The 27,631-nt window shown below is 45.6% G+C and overlaps 1 protein-coding gene across 1 annotated transcript; it reads right to left on the bottom strand.

Annotated features, from left to right (window-relative positions):
• Positions 1 to 321: 321 nt before the first annotated feature.
• spon2a (spondin 2a, extracellular matrix protein) lies at positions 322 to 23,850 on the bottom strand. The gene is made up of 6 exons (XM_080773612.1): positions 23,508 to 23,850; positions 12,359 to 12,587; positions 8,426 to 8,646; positions 4,231 to 4,422; positions 1,876 to 2,050; positions 322 to 1,229 (listed from the first exon to the last, which is right to left on the bottom strand). The coding sequence occupies exons 2-6, from the start codon at positions 12,585 to 12,587 to the stop codon at positions 1,042 to 1,044; spliced, it is 1,005 nt and encodes a 334-aa protein (XP_080629738.1). The 5' UTR covers positions 23,508 to 23,850; the 3' UTR covers positions 322 to 1,041.
• Positions 23,851 to 27,631: the final 3,781 nt, after the last annotated feature.

Genomic DNA, 27,631 nt, shown 5'->3' with positions numbered 1-27,631 from the left:
TCTGAACCCCTAATTGCTCCCGCTGTGCAGGTTGGAGCCTTGCATGGTTTCCTCTGCCATCGGTGTGTGAATGTTTGCATGAACGTAATACACAATCTATGTAAAGCGCCCTGGATAAAAGGCGCTATATAAATGCACCATTTAGATTTTAGAATCTGCCACACAAATCCAATACTATATGATGGATCACTGGAAAAACTTTTGATATACAATCCAGGGTGTCCTTAGGTCTGATACTAGCTTCACTTTATGTTGTGCATTTATTTACATGATGCCATAAGAGTTTGTTTGAGAGAAACCAAGTAACACAACGCTTTTCTAAGCAAATAAAAAAGCAACTCCATATTTATTCATCATAAGTTTTATACAAGGTACATCATACAGTATATACAAAATCTCAACATGTTCTACAATATCAAAAAGATAATACAAATAATATCTGTAAGTTCATCTTTAAAACCCTGTGTTTTTGTCAAATGGACTGAGCATATAGGTTACCTATGTAAAATAATGCCCCTGTGTCTGTTGTATGTGCTAGGACTTTTCTCACTTTGCGTGTGTCTGTGTGAGTGTCTGTGTGAGTGTTTGTGTGAGTGTGAGTGTGAGTGTGAGTGTGAGAGTGTGTGTGTGTGTGTGTGTGTGTGTGTGCCAGTGTGACTGTGCTAAAATGTGCATGTGGGCTGCAATAGCCATACATTTATTTAAAAAAAAAACTGTTTCTCTGGACTTCAAGGGCACGCATCAGTCAGCTATTTTCCATCAACATTTGGCATGGTTCTCCAGCAGGAATTCTGTCAAAAGACATTTTCTAAAAAATAAAATAAAACATAACATAATTTTGACACATTTAGAGAACCATCCAGCTGGATAGAGAAACTTTAGTAAACACAATACTCCTCCTCTACTTCCCTTTAATATCCCCTTGCATTATCAAGGGGGATATTCAAATGGAGCATCCATTTTCTCATTCCAGCGATAATACAAAAAAAGGCGAGTCCCAGTGTTGCCTACTGGCTATAACATGTGGGGGGGGGGTTAGTGTTACTGGCGTCTCAGACAGTTGTGGTGCGTGCACTCGGCCTGTTCCTCCAGCTCGGGACAAGGGGAGCCGGCGTTGGCGGGCCGCAGGAGGATGTACCGGGTGCGGTGTCGTACTCCGCCCCTGGAACATGAACCCAGGCAGAGGCCCCAGGACGACCACAGAGACACCTCGCAGTCCAGTGGTGTCTCTAAAGGATGGACGGAGACATCGGAGGGGAGAGTTGTATAGTCAATAATAATACAGGAACACCACCAGCGATGGAAGAAGTATACTTAGACAGGAGATCGAAACCTAAATAGTCTCACAACGTGTCGATCTAGATCGGCTAGTGGTCTTTGAGGGGGTTCCAGGTGGACTCCAGTTAAATGATGGAGAGTTTGTAACCAAATGGACCCTTATAGATCTTTAACTCTTGAGCATGTAAAATGCTTTCACTTTAAACTCTCAAGAGTTAAATTATTGTTAAACACTGCACTACTTAATTTACAAGAAGTCTGACACAATTAGAGAATGTAAAAGAATTGTTATTTTTGATCAACGTTTGCCTGTTGTCTCTTATCTCTCCTATGGTACCAACATGAATTAATGAATGAATGAACGAACATCAATACAGCATGGAATTGTGGACAAAGTCGTATCCAACGACCATGAAATATGCTACGTCTTGGGTCTGAGAGGATAAATCTCATCAAATGGTGGACTGTGGCTCAACTGCCAAATAAATAATGGGCTTTGACATGAAAAGGGTTGAAAACCACTGCTTTGCACCACTGATGAACACCAAAGACAGAAAAGAAAAACCCCTGTGGAGCATTAGTTTGCTGCTGCTGTACCTGAGAAGCGCTGCGGGCTGATGGAATTTGGCAGAATATGATTGGACATGGGGTTCTGACGACCTGGCAGTCGGTTCTGTTGACGGATTATCCTTATGCTGGCGATGGGTGGAAGCTCCTTTAGGCGTGGATAGAAGAAGGAGTTGGCGGGATGGTTGGGCATCTGAGATGTGATCTGCACAAGACAACAGACAGACCAGAGGGGATCTTCAGTTTATCTGGACTTCTTTAATTTAGACCTGAGGCCTATTCCGTGTGTGTGTGTGTGTGTGTGTGTGTGTGTGTGTGTGTGTGTGTGTGTGTGTGTGTGTGTGTGTGTGTGTGTGTGTGTGTGTGTGTGTGTGTGTGTGTGTGTGTGTGTGTGTGTGTGTGTGTGTGTGTGTGTGTGTGTGTGTGTGTGTGTGTGTGTGTGTGTGTATAATAATAATAATAATCTTTATTGTCCCGAAGGATATTCATCTTCACAGGTCTGTTCAACACCCACAACAAAACAACAAATAGTACAGAAAATACATTACACCAAGACAATACAAAAACATGAGGTCCACTCCACACATGTGTACAGAACCATATCCTATCGGCATGGCAGTTTGTTTAATGACGCGATGGCTGAGGGGACAAAGCTCCTACTGAAACAAACCTTTTTTCCATGGTAAGGTTCTGTATCTTTGTCCTGGTGGCATTATGTTGAAATAAGCGATACAGAGGATGATCAGTGTCACGTGATATCGAAACTGCTAGCTGTGTGACGGCCCCTATTGTTCATGTCAGAAGGTGTTGGTGTGGGAAGTCTACCAGAAAAGCCTGGGTACAGAGGCCACTTGTGGGCACCTACGGCTGCCTATAATGCATGTCTGTGTCGACCCTGAGAGTCCATGCTCTAGGAGGCGCCTGGTTAAAAAAACAACATTGCAGGGAAATGTATGAACTTGACCAAATTACATTTTGTATTTTGTTTTGAACGTCAAAACCAACTGCTTCCATGCCGGCCCGTACATCTCTACAATAGATCCATCGTCACACTCAAACAAAAGGATTGCCGCAGTTTGGGTACATGGGCATGGGTGTTGCCAGGTTTGGGTACAGGGCATGGGTGTTGCCAGGTTTGGGTACAGGGCATGGGTGTTGCCAGGTTTGGGTACAGGGCATGGCTGTTGTAAGGTTTCCGAATGGCAGCAGATGAATATGTGGCGTTTGGGAAGCCCAGGCGGATTCGTGACGTCATCTCAAGACCAGTCTCAACTGGGAGCTTTTTACGAGCGCTGACAGACGCTCTATCATCAGGACCGCTAATGTAATCTAGACAAAGTTCAAATATACAATAGCCCGTTTTTTAAATAAACAGCATACTAGAGTGGACAAGGATAGGTGATTATGTAAGGGAGGCCCATTTTTAGGCTACTCCAAACACCTGGCGTTGGCCAGAGCCAAGACATTAGTTATGTGGGGACAGCTCAGCTGACTGACCTGTCTGCTACAGTCAGTGGTGTATAATAAGATCAGGGCCAGTCACCAGGTTTCATTTATTTATTGACTGAATAAAGACATGCGTAACCAGATGAATGAATGAGCGAATAAACGGATACAGTATTTTTGTTGTTTGTTTGTTTGTTTTATCAATAGTGTCAAAAATGCAAATGTGTGGTCATTAGCGAAATACTACTGTAAGTGTCAATTCAACACAGAGTGTCTCTCATGGTTAAATTAAATGAACACTCAATATTTTACTGTGTAGCAAAGCATACAGTAGTACAGTGGTTTTCAACCAGTGGTCCTTGAGGGGGTTCCAGGTGGTCCTCAGCTAAATGAAGGAGAGTTGGTAACCAATTAGACCGTTATAGATCTTTAACTCTTTGTGTACAATGAAACCAAATGGAGCTGTGAAACATTGTTAAACATCTGCATTACTTAATTTACAAGCAGTCTACGCAATTAGAGAATGTCAAATAATTATTTAGATTTAGCCTGGTAACTCTCACAATCTGTTAGTTTTTGGGGTCAGCAAGACAAAATCTCATCAAATTGGTGGGCTTTGATATTAAAAAGGATGAAAACCGCAGTCAGGGGATGCTCCGATCAGGTTTTATGTCAAAAACTGTGTGTGGGGAGGAAGGGGTGAATGTTTAGGCCTGTCACAAAGATGAAAAATGATATTATACTATATATCTGGTTGACATTTATACCACTTAGATGGTGTAAAAGATTGGTTTCTCCAGATAACACAATTGCTCGTCACAGAATAGATAGGGTAATTTGCAGATCACCGTGAATATCGGCCGATACGGCCGATCACCGGCCGATTATCGGAGCATCTCTAACTGCAGCGGTACACGATCAATAGTAGGCGCGGCTCACCCTCGTAATGTTCTCGGGGGGGTTGGTGGGGAAGTTGGGAGAGGAGAAGGTGAAGCCGCTGTCCGTCCCCGCGTCAACGGGGTGGAGGTCCACCGTCACCTCCTGCTTCCACTGGCCACCTTCACAGAGGTCCACGCTGTCCACGCCCACAAACCAGTCAGGGCTGGGGATCACCTTCACCAGCAGGGACAGCTGCATGGAGGAGGAGAGGAGAGGAGAGGAGAGGAGAGGAGAGGAGAGGAGAGGAGAGGAGAGGAGAGGAGAGGAGAGGAGAGGAGAGGAGAGACAGTTGAAGGTCTATCATCTGCACTGTGCATCGTACGGGTACAGTATATGAATACAAAAATATTGGTTGCAGCAATGACATGAATTAACAATTCCTAGTAGTAGTATAGGGCCAGTGCATATAGGGAGGAGTTTCACTCGGAACGGGTTATTCTGGTTGCCATTTAGTAGGCTGCTAGGCTATATTTTCCAGGCTCACTTTGGAGACATATACCATTGTATGTAGATATATAATTAAATAAACACTATGGTTTGGGTGTCAGATGACAAAACAACATAACCTTGATCCACAACAGTAATGGTTCTGCCCTGTCCGTTTTTATACTCTAACTTGTCCATTCCACTGCAGGCCGTCAGAATTATGCTTCCATTGTAGCCTTGCAGTGTTGCAGCGTTGACTGTCGGCGATATCAAATCATTAAATACACGCTGTATGGTTTCTTTGATTAATTTATACACTTATACACTTATACATACATTTATACACTCTCAGAGTGAAATGCAAACGTTTGAGAACCACTGGTATAGTAACTGTATACAGTACAGCAGACATCAAGTCCACATTCCAGCTCTCTGACAGTGTTATAAAAATAAAAAAGGTTCTACAAACAGTTCCAAATACAATGGAACTGATTCCGGTTCTTCAATCTCAGAACCGGGTCTGGAAAATAACTGGTTTCCGGGCCCTGACCCTATAAGTACAACAGATGTGTGGTTGCACAAACACACGCACGCGCAAGTGCTAGAGGCACTCAGGGTAACTATCTGCATTCTATAGGATTGTGCACTCTGTCTTGCAGAGAGATGCACTCAAGTGTGAGACCCCCACCCCCCCCCCCATCCCCCCCAGGGAGGAGCTGACACTCCACAGGTCATCACACAAGGAAAGTCAAACAAACTATCCCAAGATGGCGAGAGATATAGGAGATCATCACCCATCCACCATGTGTGGACGTGTGTGCATCCGTGTCAATAAGATTAAGAACCAACAATCAAACAAACAAAGAAACTTTACGAGGTGATTTTTGTTTAGTTTGATAATGGCAAATTTTAGATTGTCAATGTAGATTATATTTTGAACATATTTAGTCATTTGGTATTTACATTTGTATCGTCATCAGCAAAGTAGTTCAGTGTTTTAATGACAACAGTCTTCATCAACATGTGGTAATACTAAATAAACAAACAAATATGAAACACACACACACACACACACACACACACACACACACGTGCGTGCGTGTGTGCGTTCCTGTGCAGGGTTAAACTGGATGATGGATGTTTCCTGAGCGCTATAGTGACCTCATGCAGGAAGAAGCAGCGCAGAGGTCAGGGGTCAGTGCAAGCAAGGTGACATGAGTCCAACAGAACAAGCATTTGACCACTTTCAGCCTGCCGCCCTAGTTTTGGCCATTTCATTATAAGCAATGCTTTATAGCCCCCAAAGAAGAAGAATTACATTTAGAATTGTAGACCATGTGGTTCCCAAACTTTTTCATGTCAAGGACCCCCAAATTGACACTAATTAGTCCACGGACCCACATTTGAAAATATATGCAAGGGACCCCCGTAAGAGAAGCTCTAGCAGTGATTCTCAACCCGTTTATTTTCAAGGACCCCCAGTTTCACATACATATTAGTCTACAGACCCTATTTAATGGCATTTCTATCTCTATTTCTATCTCTATCTCTGTCTGAGTCTGAGACGCTCCTGTAGGCCTTCTGACGCATTTTCAATCACTGGGGAGACTTAAAAAGGCTGTTTTGACAAATAAGTAGAGCATGCTAAGGTTGTGTAACCCACTCAGTTTCGTTGTCAAAAACATCGTTCTAAAGTTGCAAAACTCAATTTCACTTTCTCACTTTCCCTCGTTCTCACGGTCTGGTTTTCTCTGTATCTCTCTCGCTCACACACAGTCAACTTGAATTAGAAATTTAGAACGCTATAACCTATATACACATTTATTTCAAAAGAAATATCAATGTGTGACACACGAGGTTGTTAGACTGACACCCACGGTGAAAGTGGTTTACTGGTCCCAGTAAAAGGAGACAATGAAAAACCAGTGTGCAGGTGGGTGTGTTGTATAACCATCCATTGCAGAACCTTCCAGAATCCTTCACTGTTCCTTCTTCCCTCTGCTATAACTCCCCTGTCTCCCATATTGTTCAGTCTTTTCTCAGGCGTTTCATGGGGTCAGGCGTATATCTCCGTGCTGGTCTTGATCAGTCCATGGTTTTCTTTGGACAGACCGTGGAAGTGTCTCTGGCACACACGGATACCCACTTAGAGAGTCCATAATCAATCACGCTCTCCTCTGAGGTCCAAAGAATCTCCCTGGAGTGTGAAACCCATGAGGAGCTGCCCAAACCGGGCAGCACGAGGCGGATTTTATATGCAAAACAACGGTGTCCTGTTCTCCTAATGTGATGGAACTCTGTGGCTTTTTGAATGTCAGCTGGGCCCTTCATACACTGTTGTTTGTTGTCTGTTTCAAATTACATGCTTAGCGTAAATTCGAGAGATGCGAATCATATGCGTTTGGGAGTTTTGAGACATGCGAATGCGAATTTGCGAATGCATGTTGTGGTTTCCGGTAAAGAGAGAGTAAGTGAGTGAGTGCCGTGCGTGCGAGTGTGTGCCTGTGTATCTGTCTGTGTGTCAGTGTGTCAGTATGTCTGTGTGCGTGTGTATCTGTGTCTGTGTGCGTGAGAATGAGTGAGACGGCATAAGAAAGACAGGGATTAATCTGTCAACAGATAACCATCATTCCATTTGTCATTGCCACGTTCCACACCAGCTCGCTCGCACAACATCGCCATTCCATATATACCTATATCTGCGTGAGAATCTAAAAACAGATGTGACAGCCGTCATGTGTACACATGTGGATGACGAGCACGGTATGAGCTGGCTGGAGGGAGGCACCCTCCATGAGGGTTGTTTATGCTTTGAGGGGCCCTCAGGTAGCGCACGCAATGGAACTACCAATAAACACTAGTGAGATGTAGGTCACCATGCAGCGCTATTCAGAGCCACAGTTAGGCACAGTTCTACTTCCAAAAGCCCACTATATAACTCCCTTCCTCCCCCTTTACCCCAACTCCTCCTCCTCCTCCTCTCCCCCTTCATTCATCAACGATGTGCCAAGATGAAGAAAAACAAACTTCCCAAGAGGCAAGCTTCAGTTCCAGTTTTTGCGGTGCCTGTAACAACCTTCCCTCTTCCATGGCGTCATCCTAAAGCCTCACCAAGCCCCCTCGCCCCCTTCTCAAAGCTTTATCCCTAAAATTAGCCCGCAAGCCTCAGGCATAGAGCGCCGACAAGCCATCTGCACCCACTCCAGACTGGGTCAGTCTCCAAGCTTAACCCCAGCATCAGACCAAAACGTTTATTCATATTATATACTTCAGCCAACAGTTCCTTAATATGCTCCTTGGCTCAGTGTTTGGTTTGTATAGCCCAGTTCCCACATATACAGCCTCCATCCAAGCGTCTGGTCCCAGAGCAGAGGTCCCCTGCTCGTTGCTCCTGTCCGCGGGCCCCTTCCACTCGCCACCACCAGGGAGTTGAGCGGGACTGGACCCGGGGCAGACAGAGTGCAGGCCATGCAGACGGATGTAGGCGTTCTGTGGCTGCGGGGCTTCAGGGCTGGGTCCAAACATAGTCTGATTGGACAGTGGAAAGTTCTGGTGATGTGTTTGGGTCGGTCGGGATGGATGGAGGCGCTCTGTAGCGTAGACGACCGGGTCACAAGTTGACTGGGTATATAGTCCATGCAGCAGACTGTGATGTGTGTGTGTGTGTGTGTGTGTGTGTGTGTGTGTGTGTGTGTGTGTGTGTGTGTGTGTGTGTGTGTGTGCGTGAATAGCCTTTGTGTTTTTATGTGCCTGTGTGAGTCATGCCTACCAGCGAGCTGCGGGGCTGCATTAGCAGCTCCGTGGAGCTGTGCCCGATGCCGTTAGGGATGCCCGCCGTGCGGTACATGGCACCGACCGAACGTCTCTTCCTGCCCTCCTTGGCCTCCTTCACCAGCTCCACCGTCACCCCCAGTTCGGCGAAGTTCTGCACCCCCAGGCTGGCCGGCGCGCCCTCCTTCCACAGGCGGAACTGTCCATTATGGGTCACCACTAAAAAAAGATATTAGAAGGAAGACACAAGAAAGAGGAGAAAAGAAGAAAAATGAAAAAATGTTTCACTACTACAGGCAGCACACATCAGTCTCAATCAAGGACTGCAGGATAATAACCGCATGCAGCCAAACGCTGAGGTTGTTTCCACCACAGGTATGTATTTATATGGAGGCTCCCCTACTTCCTGCACTTAAATGATAAATGATTCAGAAGGAGTTGTCCCGTCTGCGTACGGCTCATCTTTAGAGTTCATTTCAACGTTTGTGGTTCATGTGCTTCTCCAATCTATGCTGATAAAAAAATAAATCCACGAAAGACGCAAGACCTGACGCACGAAGAGCTGGTCAGGATGGAAGCATGCGTGCAGTCAGATCTCAGACGAGAACGTTGTTTATTCAACTTTCAGCACGATCACAGGTTTGCCAATCACAAATATAAAACTTAAAATGCAATAGCCCATCGAAAAATCCAAATGGTGTAAAACTCAAATCTAAAATCCACTATCATTTAAAAGTCTGCACATATTATGGGATTGGTGATTTTCTGTATTTCTCAGTCTCCAGATCGTCTCCATTTCTAGTTTGACGTCCATGTTCTGCTATTCAGTTACGGTTATCGATGAAGTCTGTGAAGAACCGGAAGGCTGATGGTAGCTCAGTTCTTAGAACTGGCCTGAGACCAGTGGTTTAGAGGGCAGCGTAGGGTTAGAACTGTGATCCACTGGCCTGAGACCAGTGCTTTAGAGGGCAGCGTAGGGTTAGCCAGCGACTCACTGACGGAGCCTTGATGGTTCTGCCTTACCTCACCATTCACAAAGAGCTACGCAAAAACACACACACACACACACACACGCACGTGCACACACGCAAGCATTCCGTCGTTCTAGAACACGCCTGACGCATGCTATCAAGCACACATTAGAGCGTGCGCGCGCACACACACACACGCACACACACACACACACACACACAGCCACTCTCCCCAGCATGCTCCCAGCACACTTCACAGACTATCCCGTTTCTCTTTCAACTGCTGTTACTCTTGAACTCGGTAATTACATTTCCATCAGGAAATCACGGCGGTTCACAGGTTCCCCTCCAGCGTCAGGCCCTTGAACTTGGATAACACGTCATGCTCAACCCCCACCACCACCAGCACATTAAAACCCACTTTTCCACATTTCTAAATTGCCTGTGTTTGGGGCCATGACAGACTCAACCACCGCCCCCCTGGTCTCCACAACAAAGCTAACACCAAACAAGCATCACATGCCCCTCGGCGGGCCCTGGTTTTCTCGGGCTGTGACAGACCCCATTTGGGCTGACAGCCCCGCCGAGGCCTCGATCTGGTCCTTGTGTTTTCCCCCTCTCTCCGTGACAAAACCCATTCCCTGTCCTCCCTAGTCTGTCCCACAAAGTGCTCGGGCCGTGACACGCTGTAAACCTTTTGCGGCGTGCCAGAATCCACAGGAACTGATCTCCATATAGGCTCATAGATTTATGCTTCGCTGTTACACCGGGAGTATAAACTTTTAACTTTTAGTAAGTAGGCCAGGTCGTCACCCGATGGCAGGACAACAGGCCGTGACCCGATGGCAGGACAACAGGCTGTGACCCGATGGCAGGACAACAGGCTGTGACCCGATGGCAGGACAACAGGCCGTGACCCGATGGCAGGACAACAGGCTGTGACCCGATGGCAGGACAACAGGCCGTGTGACCCGATGGCAGGACAACAGGCCGTGACCGGGGAGAGCTGGAAACCTGACAAAACCGCAGTGGCCACAGACAGTGATGCACCAGACACTTACAGAATGAAACGCACGCATGCACACACGCACGCACGCACACACGCGAACAAATTCCAGCAACAGTCGCCAGTATTTGTGTTGTAAACACTGAGGCGTTTGGACATGTGGCCCTCGTTAGGGTTATCCTATATATCCTATATAAACATCTGTCATTCACCTCAGCAGAGAGGTGAGGAGAGGGCCACTGAATCGTTGACCTCACCACACCCCGGACGATCATCACCTCATCAGGCCTGCTCTCCTGTGCAGCCCCTTCAGAACCCTCTGCTCTCCCGTGCAGCCCATTCAGAACCCTCTGCTCTCCCGTGCAGCCTCCTCAGAACCCTCAGAACCCTGCTCTCCTGGGCAACCCCCTTCAGAACCCTCTGCTCTCCCTTGCAGCCTCCTCAGAACCTCATCCCCCTCAGAACCCTCAGAACCCTCTGCTCTCCCGTGCACTGCGTGCAGCCCCCCTCAGAACCCTCTACTCACTGCAGCCTCCCCGCCATCAACACTGTGGCGAGCCCTGGTAAAGTGTGGGAAAGTGTGGAAGAAAGACATAACTTGAGAAGTTATTAGAGATACGATTGGAGAGGAATGGGGGGGAGAGAGAGAGAGAGAGCCGGTGGGGTCTCCGCCCTGCTTCATCTGGTAGCATTTAGCCTTCCTCACTCCTCACTGCTTTCCTCATTAAAGTCCCTTCCCTTGCCCCTGTGTGTGCGTGCGTATGTGCGTGCGGCTGCTGTGTGAAAGGAAGGTCCACAGCAGATCAGACTCACACACATGATGAGGTGGGAAAAGCCTGACCTGAGTTAAAGCTGAATGTTAAGGCTGAGTTAAGGCTGAATGTTGAGCTGAATGTTGCTACAGTCCAAGCCAAACCCTGACCTGAGTTAAGTTAAGTTAAGGCTGAATGTTGCTGCAGTCCAAGCCAAACCCTGAAGAACCTTTTATTTCACCAGGACGTGGGGAATATAACCTATCCCGTCCCCTTCATACAGCCCTGTTGACCCAGTTGAATCCGTTCTAAGTGCTTTCACATGGAAAACGTGAACACCTCCACTGATCACCGCATACATCTTTATATATATATATATATATATATATATATATATATATATCTTTGACTGAATTCAATATGGCTCCGGTCCTTTGGGTGCTCTCTGAACGCCAAGAACATTCAGCCAAAGTCAAGTAAAGAGAAGGGGATGATGATGCAGCAAAAGAGCCTCTGATTGCATTTGAACCGAGGCCAGCGGCCCTTCTTTATGATGTGGTATTTGCTCTTACCAAAGGGGTGAGCCACCTGGAGCGACCCCACAAAAACATTGTAGATGAAGATGAATTGGATTTAAAGTGTTCCTTTGCTCTTGTCGACGGCATATACACCCTAGTACCCCAGGCCTATACACCCCAGTATGGGTTTTAGTAGGGCCTATACACAATTTACAATTCAGGCATTTACAGACGCTCTTAATCCTGAGCGATTTACATTAAGCAAGAACTAAAAAGCATCATACATCACATAAAATCACATAAAAAGCATTTATCATGAAACATGCGTAAGCTAAGAACGTAACAGTGGAATATCTATATAATGAAACTATACATATAAACTATACATATATACTATACTATGCTATACATATGTACTATGACGTGCTATGACTATATACAATGCAATTATAGTGCTGTCTACATAACATGCTATAAATCTGTATCAAATGCTATCTAACAGAAATGCTATCTAAGGGGGTAGGGTAAGTGCTATGGGCCGTGATGGAGTCTGAAAAGGTGGGTTTTCAGACTACCCCAGTAGGGGTTTCAGTAGGGCCTATACACCCCAGTAGGGGTTTCAGTAGGGCCTATACACCCCAGTAGGGGTTTCAGACGTATACGTATAAGTAAGTTTGCTCTTACCGATGAGCTTGGACCACTGGGCGGGAGGTCGGAACAGAGGATACTGCTTGGGGAAGGTCTGCGGGCTCCAGTGACCCGTGAAGACCAGGATGTAGGAGGCGGGACCCCGGGCCGTGCACTCTGTCCCGTCCATGGGTCGGATCGGGCCGGCGGAGAACAGGGAGAACTTCAGGAGCACGATGAGCACATGCTGCAACCAGCCGCCGGACAGGCACTCTGAGGACGTCATCTGTGAGAGACAACAGAGGATGAGCACATGCTGCAACCAGACAACAGAGGGGGGTTGTATAAGTAATCCACACCAGTCCTTAATTATGATTGAGCCGTGCTCAAAGATGCTGTAAAATGATTCATAAACACACATCTGTGACCACATTACATCAGGATTATACTGTGCCAAACATATTGCTTCAGAAGTGTCAGATTTTGTTTGTGGGGGAAAATAAAGAGCTTACATTGAGCTTATAGGACTAGAATAGATAGTACAATCCCTTGTACAATTTAGTCCTATAAGCTCAACTTAACTTAATGTTAGGAGAGGAATATGCCATTAAGTTGCTCAATATTGATTAAGTTATTTCAGCTTCTAGATTAAAATGTTGTTTTTTGGGGGGTTTTTTTATCAAGCTTTATTGAGGCAATCATGGAGAACTCTCTTGAAACATTATTGTAGTGAAACTATACTGAAATTGTTGAAAAACTGGTTTAATATATTAATGTTGCTGTATTTGTTAGCCAGTTTATAAACGGCATACTGTATGCCATGCAAGGCCGTGGTTCACGGGTGATTTTAGAACAACGGATAGTTTTTTCTCGTGCCTAACAACGCCCTGTAGCTGTTCTAAGACAACTGTAAACCGCGTTGCTTTACTACGTTCATCCTGGCTAGTCCTACTCAAGGTAATGACATTTACGGCTGAAGCGATAATAACATGATCATCAAACAGACCTTGGTTTGATTAACTCATTTAGGACTGAAGCCAGATTCTACAAAATGTGAGTGGTCCTCAAAGTATTTCATGTCAAGGACCCCAAAAGTTATATGTAATTGGTCGCCGACCCCCGTCTGAACATATGTTGTTCCAGGGACCTCCCACACGCAAAGATACGAGTTGAAAACGTTTGCTGTGAACGAATGTATATTGAAAGAATTATATATATTGAATTTGCACTTGGTGCAGAGCGCTATGAGCTTAGAGATCTGCTATTTTTCAACAGCTGAAGTTTAAAATAATGGTTAAAAGTGGTTAAATGCTAAAGCGACGCAGATGCGTTTACGTCCTAACTGGGTTAAAACAATTTAACAACAGACAAATCAATGCTGCTCACGATGGCGGAAAAAACCCCAACAACAACAATAAAAAGCACAAAACAGAGATAAGAAGAGATAAACTAAACTACCACGTTTTGGAATCCCAGGCAGGGTTTGGTTGGAAACTCCATGTCATCACTGCCCTGATATCACAGCAGCTCCATGCTATCTTATGCTCCGAGACAATGGTTTATTGAACCCGTTGACCTTTCAAGCCTCCTCCCGTTTAAAAAACCCTCCTATTCCCCACAGGATGGGCGATGCGCGTTGGTCCGGAGCCAACCCTGCGGCTGAAGTGCATAACCGTTAGCATTCGTCGCTGTCGCGGTAATGTCTGGTACTAAGCCACCCTAAAATAAAACAACACCAAGTCACGGACAGATATAAATCTGGTCTGGGGTGCTTCTACTACTGACCTCACTGACTGACCATTCACTGACCACCAGCTGCTGAGTCAGACTCAGTGTGTGACGTGTGTGTGTGTGTGTGTGTGTGTGTGTGTGTGTCCATGTGTGCATGCGTGCGTGCGTTGTTTTACTAGATGCTTGTGAGGAGCAGATGTCCCCACAAGTATAGTCTGACTTGAGAAATAGACATGCGAGTACATTTTTCCTGGTCCTCTGTAAGAGAAACAGTTGTTTTGTGGTTAAAAAAAGTTTTTTCTTTTCTTTTACAGTTAGGCTTACGATTAGGAAAATATTCAGGTTGGGGTTAGGGTTAGGCCTTTAGGCCTGTCATTCTCTCCTCCATGCAACCTCCAACTCCTCCACTCTGTCTAGTCTGCAACCTCAATGATCCCTTCTCCAGTCGAATGCTCATCTCAATGCTTCCCTTCTCCACCCATATACACGCATCTCAATGCTTCCCTTCTCCACCCATATACACGCATCTCAATGCTTCACTTCTCCACCCATAAACACTCATCTCAATGCTTCACTTCTCCACCCATAAACACTAATCTCAATGCTTCCCTTCTCCACCCATATACACGCATCTCAATGCTTCCCTTCTCCACCCATATACACGCATCTCAATGCTTCCCTTCTCCACCCATATACACGCATCTCAATGCTTCCCTTCTCCACCCATATACACGCATCTCAATGCTTCACTTCTCCACCCATAAACACTCATCTCAATGCTTCACTTCTCCACCCATAAACACTAATCTCAATGCTTCCCTTCTCCACCCATATACACGCATCTCAATGCTTCCCTTCTCCACCCATATACACGCATCTCAATGCTTCCCTTCTCCACCCATATACACGCATCTCAATGCTTCCCTTCTCCACCCATATACACTCATCTCAATGCCTCACTTCTCCACCCTTCTCCACTCATCTCAATGCTTAACCTCTCCACCCATATACACGCATCTCAATGCTTCCCTTCTCCACCCATATACACGCATCTCAATGCTTCACTTCTCCACCCATAAACACTCATCTCAATGCTTCACTTCTCCACCCATAAACACTAATCTCAATGCTTCCCTTCTCCACCCATATACACGCATCTCAATGCTTCCCTTCTCCACCCTTCTCCACTCATCTCACTGATGAAATTCCCAAAAAAGGGCATTTTTGGCCCAAAATATATATTGTAAAAATATTTCCGGAGCACTAACCCCATATTGGAGATATGTGACATGCGACATGGATTTCTTAACAAGGTATTTCAATGCAAAATGCTGCGTTCAAGGTCAGGAGAGTTCGGAGGGAAAAAAAGCAATTAACGCTGCCTTCGGGTATGTTACGTATACGCCATGGAAAGGGAGGGCATGTGCATTTCTCTCACCATTATAAGTGCTGCATTCATGGAGTCTGGAGCGGAGAGGGCAGTTACTTGTATTACAGACGGGTAAAAGGGCAGGGGCTGAAGCCCCCTTTGATGTCTGTCTATGTATGCATGTGCCTGCATGGTGTCTGTGATTTACGGTGCTGTTTTATGGGCATTGCAGAATTAAAATAACAGAACATGGCAACCTATTTCCAGTGAAGTGTGACTCTCTCCCTCTGAACACACTGAACCATGTGTGTCAGAAAAGACACAAGATATGTTGAGTGAAAACCACTCCCTTTTACTGTAATGTGTTTCAGGAACGCATTGTCTGCCAATAGCAAGTAAAAAAATCAAATCATTGCTATCTTTAAGGCACTAAATGATACCATGTCTCGCTAGATTTGTTGTTTTTCCAATGAATTTGCCACTATTGTCCTGTACTTTATTGCTATGAGAAAATAATTAATTGTTGTTGCAACGGTTTGTTTTATACTGTTGAGACCGAAGACAAATTTACACACGTGGACAATAAATGAAACTAACTAACTAACTAACTAACTAAATAACTATTGGAACGAGTGGGGAAGCAAATGACAGCTGAAACCATGTGCTCAGTGCCCAACAATATGTCAGTAAGCAAATACGTGAGTTCAGGGATGAGAATAACAAGAAGGAACTGAAAGATCTTTAGCAGGAAAATTAAGTAGACTTACACAAACTTAAAGAATTCAAAGAAAACGTATCAGCAGGAAATGTATCAAACACTTTCTGATAAACTCTATCTAATCCAGGCCAACAAGACTAGACTGAATGAATAGAGGAGAGGAGAAACGCAAATTAATGACGCCGAGACAATTAACGTTAATATTTAAGTGGTTGAGAATCTCTTTCGACTCAAGTCTGGTATATATTGGGCTAAATCATATTTGATCAATGCTGAAGACTTTGTTTGGACATACAGTAAATCGGAGCCGCGACTAATCAGATTGCTTAGCATTGCCTCACGTCTCCGGTAAAAGACGATACAGCCGAGCCGACAGGTAGCTGAGCCTGCTGACGGTGCTGTTCTGCACCTGTGTGTGAAAGGACATAACTCAGGGAAATAGATCATCTCGGAGAAAGGGTCTGTCTGCAGATAGAGACGTATCCTATTGGAGCGTTCTTCTCTGGGGTATGATCGCCATTGTAACACTATATGCTATTTTACACTAGTATCCAATCATTGTTTTTTTTAATTATTATCAACAAGCTGAAAATAATCTGAGCATAATCTGAGCACTACACTACACATTTTATAGCTTAATATAATATACAAACTATAAAAAGTGTCAATCCTTGGCTATCCTAATTGCCTCTCAGTCCAATTTGAATTCCATAAAGAAGTCAGGGACAAAGAGGAGAGGTATACAATCATTCAAAGAAAGTTAAACAACAAAGTTATAATGACACTGATCAATGTATATGACACACACACACACACAAACGTGAGTTGCGACTCGCGAGCCCCCGATTTGTTCTAGAATTTTGGTTTATAAAGTTCCAATTCCAAATAATGGAGGTTTGCGTTATATTTTTCTCTGGATATGGGACTGTAATGTGGTCATGATACATTATTTTGATACTGCAAGCCTCAAGACGCAAGATGCATCTGATCAAGCTACAGGAAATGCAACAGTGCAGGAAATGGGATGGGATAGGAGATGTTTGGAGAAAACCTCGCCCTCTAGAAAGGGACTGTATAAACTATTTAGTATCTCCCTTTGTCTAGTCCACAAATTATTACTTTTTTTAATTAGTACTGGTGAAAGTCACAGGGTCACAAGCACAATGTAATTGGCTTGACAACACACCCAAATAGTAGAAAAACTAATACAGCATGTCTCAATGGGGGAATTTTGAATAATACGGCCAAAATATGGAACAGATAAGGGATAGACATAAAAGGTGTAAAGAAGAGAATGATGTGGAATGTGGACCCTGCAATACTGTGGGATGTTATGAAGGCAGCAATGTGTGGAAGGAAAGCTGATCGCCCTGACAACATCACAGAAAAACACCCCAGCTAAGCCATATAAAAGCACAAAGTAAAACCAGAGACAAAACATAAAAACACAGAAGATCCGTTGGTATTACAACAAATTAAGGAAACGATGGGAGAGGAAACATGAGAACCTCGGAGGAGATGCAGTGTACGAAAAAAAACAACTAACAGAAAGATTCATAAATCTTATGAATCAGGTCCAAAAGCAGCTAGACTCCTGGCCAGCCACCTGTGTAAAGAGCAAGGCTCAAATACAATTCATAACATGATCAACCAATTATGGATTATGGATGTACACGAGCCAATTTACATAGAAAGACTATCTGAAGAGTATACTCTTAGGAAATTCAGTTTCAAACCACAATCAGCTGAAGAAACAAAATAACTTATTGTAATAGGTAAAACAAGATTTTAACCAATCTGTACGGTATGTTAATACAATAACAACTTGCACATTTGCTGTGGTTGGAGGTCGTCTAACTCTTCCATTGAGAAGGCCTGCCCTAGTGTCAAGAAAGACACCAACTGGTGCACTGTCAATAAAGTTATTTGATTGACCTAACGGACACTGTTTTGGCTGATGACATCGCGCTTATCAGGCTCAGGCTCTCCTTCAGTCTCTTGAGCAGGCCTCCAACTGTGTTGGTCTTTATCTCAACGAGACAGAAACTGAATATATGCAAATCCAACAATAACCACGTTAAAACACTTAACACTCCTTTGAAACAGGTTGATGACTACAAGTATTTGGGTTCATATATAGTATCTTCAAATAGTCCCAAAAGGACTTTCAAACTAGGAAGGGTATGGCCTGGTCAACCTGCAATGACGACATGCATAAGATCTGGTCATCCCAGCGTAGTAAGAGGTTCAAAGTAAAAAATATATAGGACGACCGTCAAGTCGATTCTACTCTATGGCTCCGAGACATGGACAATTTCAAAGAAATGAGAGAAACGGCTGGATGGCACCTACACTACCTTCTAATGAGAGTGCAAAATCTCTCTTGGAAGAGCCACCCATCGACTTCTCTAATATACTGCAACCTTCCCCGTGTTTCTTCACTAGTCTGATCCAGTAGAACACAGTTTTCCGGCCACTGCTACAGAGCTGACAATGAGGTTATACATCTTCCCTTCTTCTCTGGAGTCCTGCCTCAAAGCAGACCAGAAGGAAGAAAACTGTCGTTCCCTGATGTCATCGCTAGTAATGACAGTAAGCAGGAACCGGGGATGGCAATGAAGGACCGGGAAGTCTGGCGTGGCATTGTGAAATCCATGATCTCGACCGCGGTCGAAAAAGGATGATGATGATTTGATTGACAATGTACAGGCGTTTAAAATATATTTGCATTAATATTGAAATATTTCCATGCAACCATTCATAGTAATTGTTTGCAAATAGTGTAAAATAACGTATCAATATGATCACAACGCTGTTATGCACAGTGAGCTTGTAGATCTGCTAATTTAGCTGCACAGTATACCGGCGTGCAACGAAGTATAAACCAGGCTTTACTGAGCTGTGAGATCAAAGCCAGGCAACTGTGCACCTCCAATATACACAAGGTATTTTTATGGTGGCCTGTTAAACTTGGCAGTGGTTAACCCATTCTGACCGGGCACCCATTTTGGTGTTGGCATCATGTTATGCTTTAGCTATTGAAAAATAGCAGATCTACAAGCTCATATCGCGCCACCGAGTGGCGCGATACGAGCTTGTAGGTCTGCTATTTTTGAAAAATTCGAAGAACGACTGACATTTTTAGAATCTGATTTCGGGTCAGATTGGGTTATAATCAGACCAGTGTGTTGTCCAGTGGAAACCTCGTATGAATCTGATCTCAGGTCAGAATGGGTTAATAATATAAGTTTAGGGGAGACAGGGAATGGATTACATGCACAATGACATATCAGGCTGTGCCCAGAAAAATGGCAGAGTTGACTTTTGGAGCTATATTGGAAGTGTAATATCATCTGACCTCCTCTGGAAATAGATTCCTAAACGGACAATGTTGAGATATGACCGATATGCGCACTGGGTGGTGAACCGTAGTATGAGTGTGTTTGTGTGCATGCGTGCGTACGTGCTCACACACCTTGTGTGTGTGTGGATGCATGTCTGTGTGTATGTATACGTTCCTTCTTGCATGCATACATATGTATGAGTGTTGACGGCCATTTTTAACTATCTGCATTCTGCAGCTACTATGGTAACCAATGGTAACTGATGGAAACATCATGTTATAGCCATGAAGCATCATTGTTCCTTATAAATAAATACACACAAGCACACTGAAAATACACACGCGCACGCACGCACGCACACGCACAGCCCTCTTCTGTCAATGTCATCACATATCATTTCATGGCTCTAGCTTGAAGGAAAACGGACAGAAAAAGACTTGCTCGCCACATAAACTATTACGGAAGACTCGTCAGACAGAGACTTAAGAAAATAGAATTTGCTGTTATTTTTAGATGTTCATCAAGTGCTCAGTGCTCAGAGTGACCAGCAAAAGGTTGGGTCCTCCTGGGTCCTTCGTCAGTGGGGCGGGAACCACTTTTGGTGTTTTAAGCATTGTGTTATACTTTAGCTATTGAAAAATAGCAGATCTACAAGCTCATAGTGCGGCAACGAGTGCTGCGCTACGAGCTTTTAGATTTGCTATTTTAGAAAAATCTTGAAAATGTGGCGCAAATTTGGACTATATATTCTTTCAGAGCGAACGTTTTTGAACTCAAATCTTTGCTTCTGGGGGGGTCCCTTGAACAACATATTTTCAGATGTGGGTCAGAGGCCAAATACATATACCGGTAATTTAAATGAAATAGTACCACTGACATAGAACCATAGGTTTTTAAATGAAATAGTACCACTAACATAGAACCATAGGTTTTTAATTTAAATGAAATAGTACCACTGACATAGAACCATAGGTTTTAAATGAAATAGTACCACTGACATAGAACCATAGGTTTTAAATGAAATAGTACCACTGACATAGAACCATAGGTTTTTCCAGAAAACTGTCACAATCTAGAAGACATTTTGTAGAATCGAGCTCAAGTCCAAATGGGTTAACCACATACATATCTACGCCGATATTTACAACAGACCATTGCACAAGCTCACAGCACGTACATCACTTCATTACACGTTGCATGCTTAGGGCCGATTCATACTCCTATTTTAGAGCCGAATAAAAGTCGGTTCGGCTCTGTAGAGCCTACAATGTGACGTCATTTGAGGTTCGGGGGGGGGGGGGCAGGTATCGTCCTAAAGTCGACTCTTCGGTGCTACTGAAAGATTCTGACGAGCCGAAATCATTTCGGCACTACAGCGCCGAAACAGCGGTAACATAGGAGTATGAATGGGCCCTTATAGATTGGCTGTTTCTTGGTTAACCTGTGCGACGCTATGCGACTGGCTACACACCGAGCCTGTGGCTGACGGTGGGTTGTAGTATGTTGGGTGTCAGATGTCACTAACCAGCTCATCGATAACAGTGTGTGGGTGGAGTGGGGTGGGGAGTAGTAGGGCTCTTTCAGGACCACTCACAGTTTTTAGGGGGCTAATAGTTGCAAAGAGATAAGCACTTTTATTTATGGTCGTTGATATAAACTTAAGGCACTCTGGGGAAATCAACGGTATTCCCTATGCGTCCTATAGGCCTCCACGGGGGGTCCCAAACTTTGAGGGTTATATTATGCATTAATGATTAACACCAAGACAATGTCTTCCACTGTGTGGCTGAGTTCATGTAAAACAATAGTGAATTAACTTTCTCTCAGTCTCTGTTTCTCTCAGAACACACACACACACACACACACACACACACACACACACACACACACACACACACAGAGTATATTAATTCTCATCAAGCCAGCATACCCATAAAGAGCTGACAAGACAAACACAGCAGTTTTCCCCCGGCTGTCTCGGGAGGCACGAGACACAATAAAACGAGGGGGCGTGGCTTGGTGCCAGACTGCTGCAGCCATATGGATGAATTCCACTCTATAATTACAACAGACTCATGCAGGGATAATACACACACACACACACAGTCACACACACACACATCTAAACTCATACATGCTGGCCTGGCATACTAGCACACTTTGCACAGGCATACAGTAATCACGCACGCACGCACTCACTCACACGTCCATGCGCGCACACACACACGTGGCTCAGGGTTAGAGTGGCTGGATGGCAACCACAAGGTTCCCAGTTCGAACCCTGTGGGCTCCCCCATAGTTAGTGTCAAAGTGTCCTTGAGCAAGACACTGAAACCCTAATTGCTCCTGGTGTGCTGGTTGGTGCCTTGCATGGTTTCCGCCGCCATCGGTGTATGAATGTAATGCACAATCTATGTGAAGCGCCTTGGATAAATGCGCTATATAAACGCACCATTTATTCACCACACACACACACACACACACACAGTAGGCATTCCCCCCTTTTTTCAATTGTATAAAGGCTATAGGGACTCAAGGGAGGTGAATTTAAATGCTGCTTTCTTGAAATAAATTCTGAAAGAGGATAAGGGACATATATTTAGTAATATATACAAGTTTTCGCCGCGTGACACTGCTGAAAATATAGGGCTGTGATTGCTTAAATAAATACCATTCATTCACATTGCACACACACACACACACACACACACACACAGTCTCTCCCAACAAACACATCTCCTTTCTCTTTGATATGTAAACACAAACCCAGTCACACCGACAGACCGACACAGACAGACAGACATGTCCAGCATACCAACGGAGGTCACAGAGCTCTGGGTGTTTGACATGCTGCGGGCTGATGGAAAACCACTCTGACGACAGTGTGGGCAGAGAGGAGCGGAACGTGAGCCGGGGAGAAGTGTGTGCGGGGATCAGCGGCATGCACCCAGGGCTTTGGGCCGGGCCCATATGCTGTAGTGTGTGCGGGGATGACTTTGGGACGGGCCCATATGCTGAAGCATTCACCGCCACACTGTTATTGTTGTACATCAACCTCGGCCAAACAGGAAGGACAGTGACTCCGTCTTCATGTTAGGCCCCAGTTTATATACTTTAGTCGTACGACTGTTACTTGCAGCCTGAAAATAGCTGACACACAAGCTCACGTCACATCAAATTGCGATGCTTTGAGGGCTTGTAGATCTTCAGAAATCAGGCAGTATTATAATAATAATAAATATTATGATAAATGATGCATTATTAATGATAAATCCATGACACCAAGAGTTGCACAGGTGAAACTATAGCCGTGAAATTGTAGACAAAATAAAATCTATGAGGAAAACCATTCCAGATAAATGATGAAATCTTAATGATGAACAGTACAGGCAGATTGTCAGAGCGCTGCCAACAGTTTCCACAAAAGCCATTAGCCTACTGATTTCATTCATCCATTATTGTCTGTATATTCTTAGCCTGTTCTCTGTATTTTTATGTTTTCTACAGTTACACTTTATTACTTACAAGGCTACTGACTTAATCATTAGAAAGCCTTTATAACTTTTTTTATTTTATTTTATTACCGGCATATATTATATTTTTGAAGATAAAATAAAGAGTGAATTAAAAATGCTGGACATTTCTTGTAGCATATTTCACTGTTCTGAATGAATGAATGAATGACTTTATTGAAGTGTCATGCCACCTCGTGGCCCGTCCCTCATGGGATTATATGACACCATTTCATACAGTTACAATTATTCAGATATACACACGTCTTTCTCATGCCACGAGTATGTGACAAATCAAATCTTTGTTTCATTAAAAGTATACGCCAAATCTATTCAAGGGCAACGTGAAGGCACTGCACTGATTACTACAGTTATTCAAGTACTGCAGAGAAAGCCAAAGATCATCATGCAGCTATTGTGCACTCTTACTCACATTTGACAGAGTATGGATGCATGAATGAATGAATGAATGAGGCTCTGTGTGTCTTACAGAGGCACAATGAATGAATGAATGAGGCTCTGTGGGTCTTACCTGCACTGGATCTGTCAGTCAATCAATCAAGTCAGTCAGTCAGTTCCACGCCACAGCAACTTCAGTCACTCTGTTCTGGTGCAGTCTGTGTGTCGCTCCCTCTCCAAATCTGTATCAAACTCCACTGCACTCTCTCTCTCTCTCTCTCTCTCTCTCATCTATCTCTCTGTCTCTCTCCAAATCTGTGTCAAACTCCACTGCGCTCTCTAGCTCTCTCCTCTGTCTGTCTCTTTCCAAATCTGTGTCAAACTCCACTGCGTGCTCTCTCTATCTCTCTCTCTCTCTCTCTCTCTCTCTCCAAATCTGTCAACCTCTCTTCTCTCTCTCTCTCCTCCCCCTACCTCTCCTTGTATGGAAAGGCAATGAGCAGCCCCCTCCTCGCTCCTACAGTATATCTCCCCTTCCTTCCCTCTCTCTCTCTCTCTCTCTCTCTCTTTACTTTCTCTCCCCCTTGTGTACGCACATTGGATGCAGGGTGTGTAAACTCAGCAACCTCCCCTTCATATTGCTGACAAGGTAATCAACACCATGTTGGCTTCTCTTAGCGTCAGCCCGGCGTTCCTGCACTCAGCACAAGAATCCTTCCACGGATTTACTGACTGTACCGCCATGCCGTTTATACGGCCTCCAAAGAGGTGTAGAGTTGCTGAGTAATGACGTGCCGGCAGCAGCAGCACAATGATGAGCACCACGTAAAACCTCCGGCCGGCGGCCGGCTGCCAGTTTGGACTCCGGAGGGCACAGAAAACAAATGCACCACCGAGAGTCACAATCGGCACACAATCAGGATTTCATAGGCCCCTTATCCTTAAAACGTATTTGGCCATTTCTAAAAAAAAAAACATTTGATAGTTCAGCTTGCCGATCTTACATCGACACGTTGTGAGCTTGTAGAGCGGCCATTTAAAGTATTTCTAAAGGGTTTTCAAAAGAGTCAAAAATCAAGGGGCGCTCTTATAATCATCTCATTCCGACCAATCACAATTTGCGTCCTCACTGTTGTCGTCAATGTTTGTGTTTACACTGACCTAACACTCCTAGTCCTAGGAAACAGATAATGGGGATGGGGGGGGGGGGGGGGGAGTGGTGCAGATATAGCCGTTACTGTGCAGGGGGGGGGGGGGGGGGGGGCGGGGGTGAATAATGTAATAATCATGTCTACCTGGACAGTAGACATGGGTCTGACGAGGAGCCTGGATGGAAAGAGCAGGAAGATCTTTCAGTTCCACCATCAATCTGCTGACTGGGCTCACTTCAAACGGCCTCTTCCTCCACAAGGCTGAGCCAGCTGTGATTTCCTCAGGTCAGGAAAGGAGAGCATGTTAGTGTGTGTGTGTGTGTGTGTGTGTGTGCACAGTACAGCACAATATGTTCGTGTATGTGTGTGTGTCCTCCATCAACTTCTTCTCAGAGGTTTTTCATTACGTTACATTTTAACATGAACATCCATGACACAAGAGACTTACTAGACAGATGACTTTTGACTGTTTTCTTTTCACACACAGACACACACACACACACACACACACACACACACACACACACACACCTCCCCCCCTTGGCCACGAGCCAAGACGTATGTAATTGTGAAATTCCTTTGCCCCGATCCAGCGCTGTAGCCATCACATCTATCTGGCTAGGATTAACCGATGCCTGGGATATGAGCAACAACGCTTAAACCCGACAGCAGGGCCTCATTCTTCACTGGCTGGCCCACTGTGAACCTCCTAGGATGGACACGTAATGAGGATGGAGCACCAGCGACAAGCCTCCGTCTCCCTCTCCTCTCCAAGCCTCACCACTGACAGGCCTCCGTCTCCCTCTCCTCTCCAAGCCTCACCAGCGACAGGCCTCCGTCTCCCTCTCCTCTCCAAGCCTCAGTAGCGACAGGCCTCCGTCTCCCTCTCCTCTCCAAGCCTCACCAGCGACAGGCCTCCGTCTCCCTCTCCTCTCCAAGCCTCACCAGCGACAGGCCTCCGTCTCCCTCTCCTCTCCAAGCCTCACCAGCGACAGGCCTCCGTCTCCCTCTCCTCTCCAAGCCTCACCAGCGACAGGCCTCCGTCTCCCTCTCCTCTCCAAGCCTCACCGCTATGCAATGTATACGTTAAACGTGCCTCTCCTCAGTCTATACAGCTCACTGCTGTTGCTCACTCGCTTTCTGTCTCCTCCGATTCCCTTCCAGAACTTCCCCAGTCATTCCGTGTGTCTGTCTCTTCGGCACCGGGTTCCAATGTCTGTAACCGTCTGTCTGTCTGTCTGTCTGTACCCATCTGTCTGTCTGTCGGTGCAGCCGAAAGTAGGTTACGGGAAACCCAGACTTCCTCTTCACCGGCTACTGATTAATGACATGAGCTTCCAGTCCAGATTGACTCACATTGGACGTGAAACGTCAACGCGCAACAGGCCCTAAAACACATGAAGACGTGCATCAGCATTTCACATGTGCATGGAATGTAAGGTTGAATACATACAGTACATGATGGTTAAGCTCAATCACATATAGCCACTGACCCTGGCATTCATAGAGACCTATGCACACACACGCACACACACACACACTTACAGGAACCGATCCACCCCCCACTCAGGCCTGCTTTTGAGAAATGCACATCTGCACGCCAGTTATCGAGACTCTGCTGAACGAGTGCCAGAAAGACGGGTAAGAGTGCCAAGCAAAGTGGAGCTCCAGCCTCCATGTTGCCAGGCTGACGCAAATAAGTCTCAGACGCTCGCTGGAAGCTTTTCCTCCCGTCAATCAGACCGTGGGTTCCGCCGGCCAAGAGAGTAAAGGAGAGAGAGAGAGAGAGAGGTGAGTGGTCCGTCTGGCCCCGTGCCACCCTTCCAGCCCCCAGGAGAGACGTGAGTGGTCCATTTGGCCCCGTGCCACCCTTCCAGCCCCCAGGAGAGACGTGAGTGGTCCATTTTTGCACGTGCCACCCTTCCAGCCCCCAGGAGAGACGTGAGTGGTCCATTTGGGCGTGTGCCACCCTTCCAGCCCCCAGGAGAGGCGTGCGTGGTCCATTTGGGCCCGTGCCACCCCTTCCAGCCCCCAGGAGAGACGTGCGTGGTCCATTTGGGCCTGTGCCACCCTTCCAGCCCGCAGCAGGAGTCTCTTCGTCACGCACACATCGTTCAGCGTTGGAAGAAGAAGTAGGGGCACTCTACTCTCTCTCTCTCCCTCTCTGATGAACAGATGGAGAACATTCTCCCGTCCATCTCGTTACCATATTAGGGAAGAGCACGGGAAGGATGGGAAGGATGGGAAGACAGAATGGAAAGACTCACGGGACGAGGCAAATAATTGCAGATGGCGAGTTGTTGCCGGGGACACGATGAGTATTCAGTTGTTATGCTGCCGGGGACACGACGAGTATTCAAAACATTGTTGTGATCGTATTCTTTTGATATCCAGTCAGTCCACTTTATAAATTATCACTGCCGGCGAGGCGCCGGGCGAGAGAGAGGTGACGCAACTCGGTGGTCGTCGTCCAGCGACTGGACACAGATTTAGTGCAGGAGAGAAGCCGGAGGTAAATATTTTGACCATGGATGGAACCTTTGGGTTGCTACAGGAGCCCCAGCTCCTCAACGGGGATGGGCTGTCACCGGGGACTAATGCATCATACAGAACCATGTGCACGCACACGCACGCGCACACACACACACACACACACACACACACACACACACACAGTGACATTTTCCTCTCCTGTCAAACTACTCTTCTAAACGTTAAAGCTAGGACACTTCAGTCAGACCTCTTGCCTGACCCACCACAGCCTAGTTTAGGGGCTGTTTTTCTCCTTTGCGACCTACTCAGTAGAACAAACTCGTTACCCAACGAAGCAGCTCCGACCCAGAAGTCATAACCAACGCCGTAAATTGTTGGCTCTGAACGAGCGCTGAGGGAATTGGTGAGTCAAACGTCTGTTCTACAGGTTGGATGGACGACGTGTTCCCAGATCTTATCGGAGACACTCGTTAACTTAAGCAGTGAAATCCCCTCCATGCACACACACACACACACCTCTATCTGCCCAGCATGGGGGCTGGGCAGCTGGACGGTGCCATGCTGTGTCTTCTTGTTGCACAACCGAACCTTCCCGATGGGAATTGGGAAGCAG

This window comes from Protomyctophum bolini (assembly GCF_963924005.1).
Source record: "Protomyctophum bolini genome assembly, chromosome: 10".
In the NCBI taxonomy this organism is placed as follows: Eukaryota; Metazoa; Chordata; class Actinopteri; order Myctophiformes; family Myctophidae; genus Protomyctophum; species Protomyctophum bolini.
The sequence above is the reverse complement of the archived record's forward strand: the minus strand, read 5'-3'. Positions and strand labels throughout refer to the sequence as shown.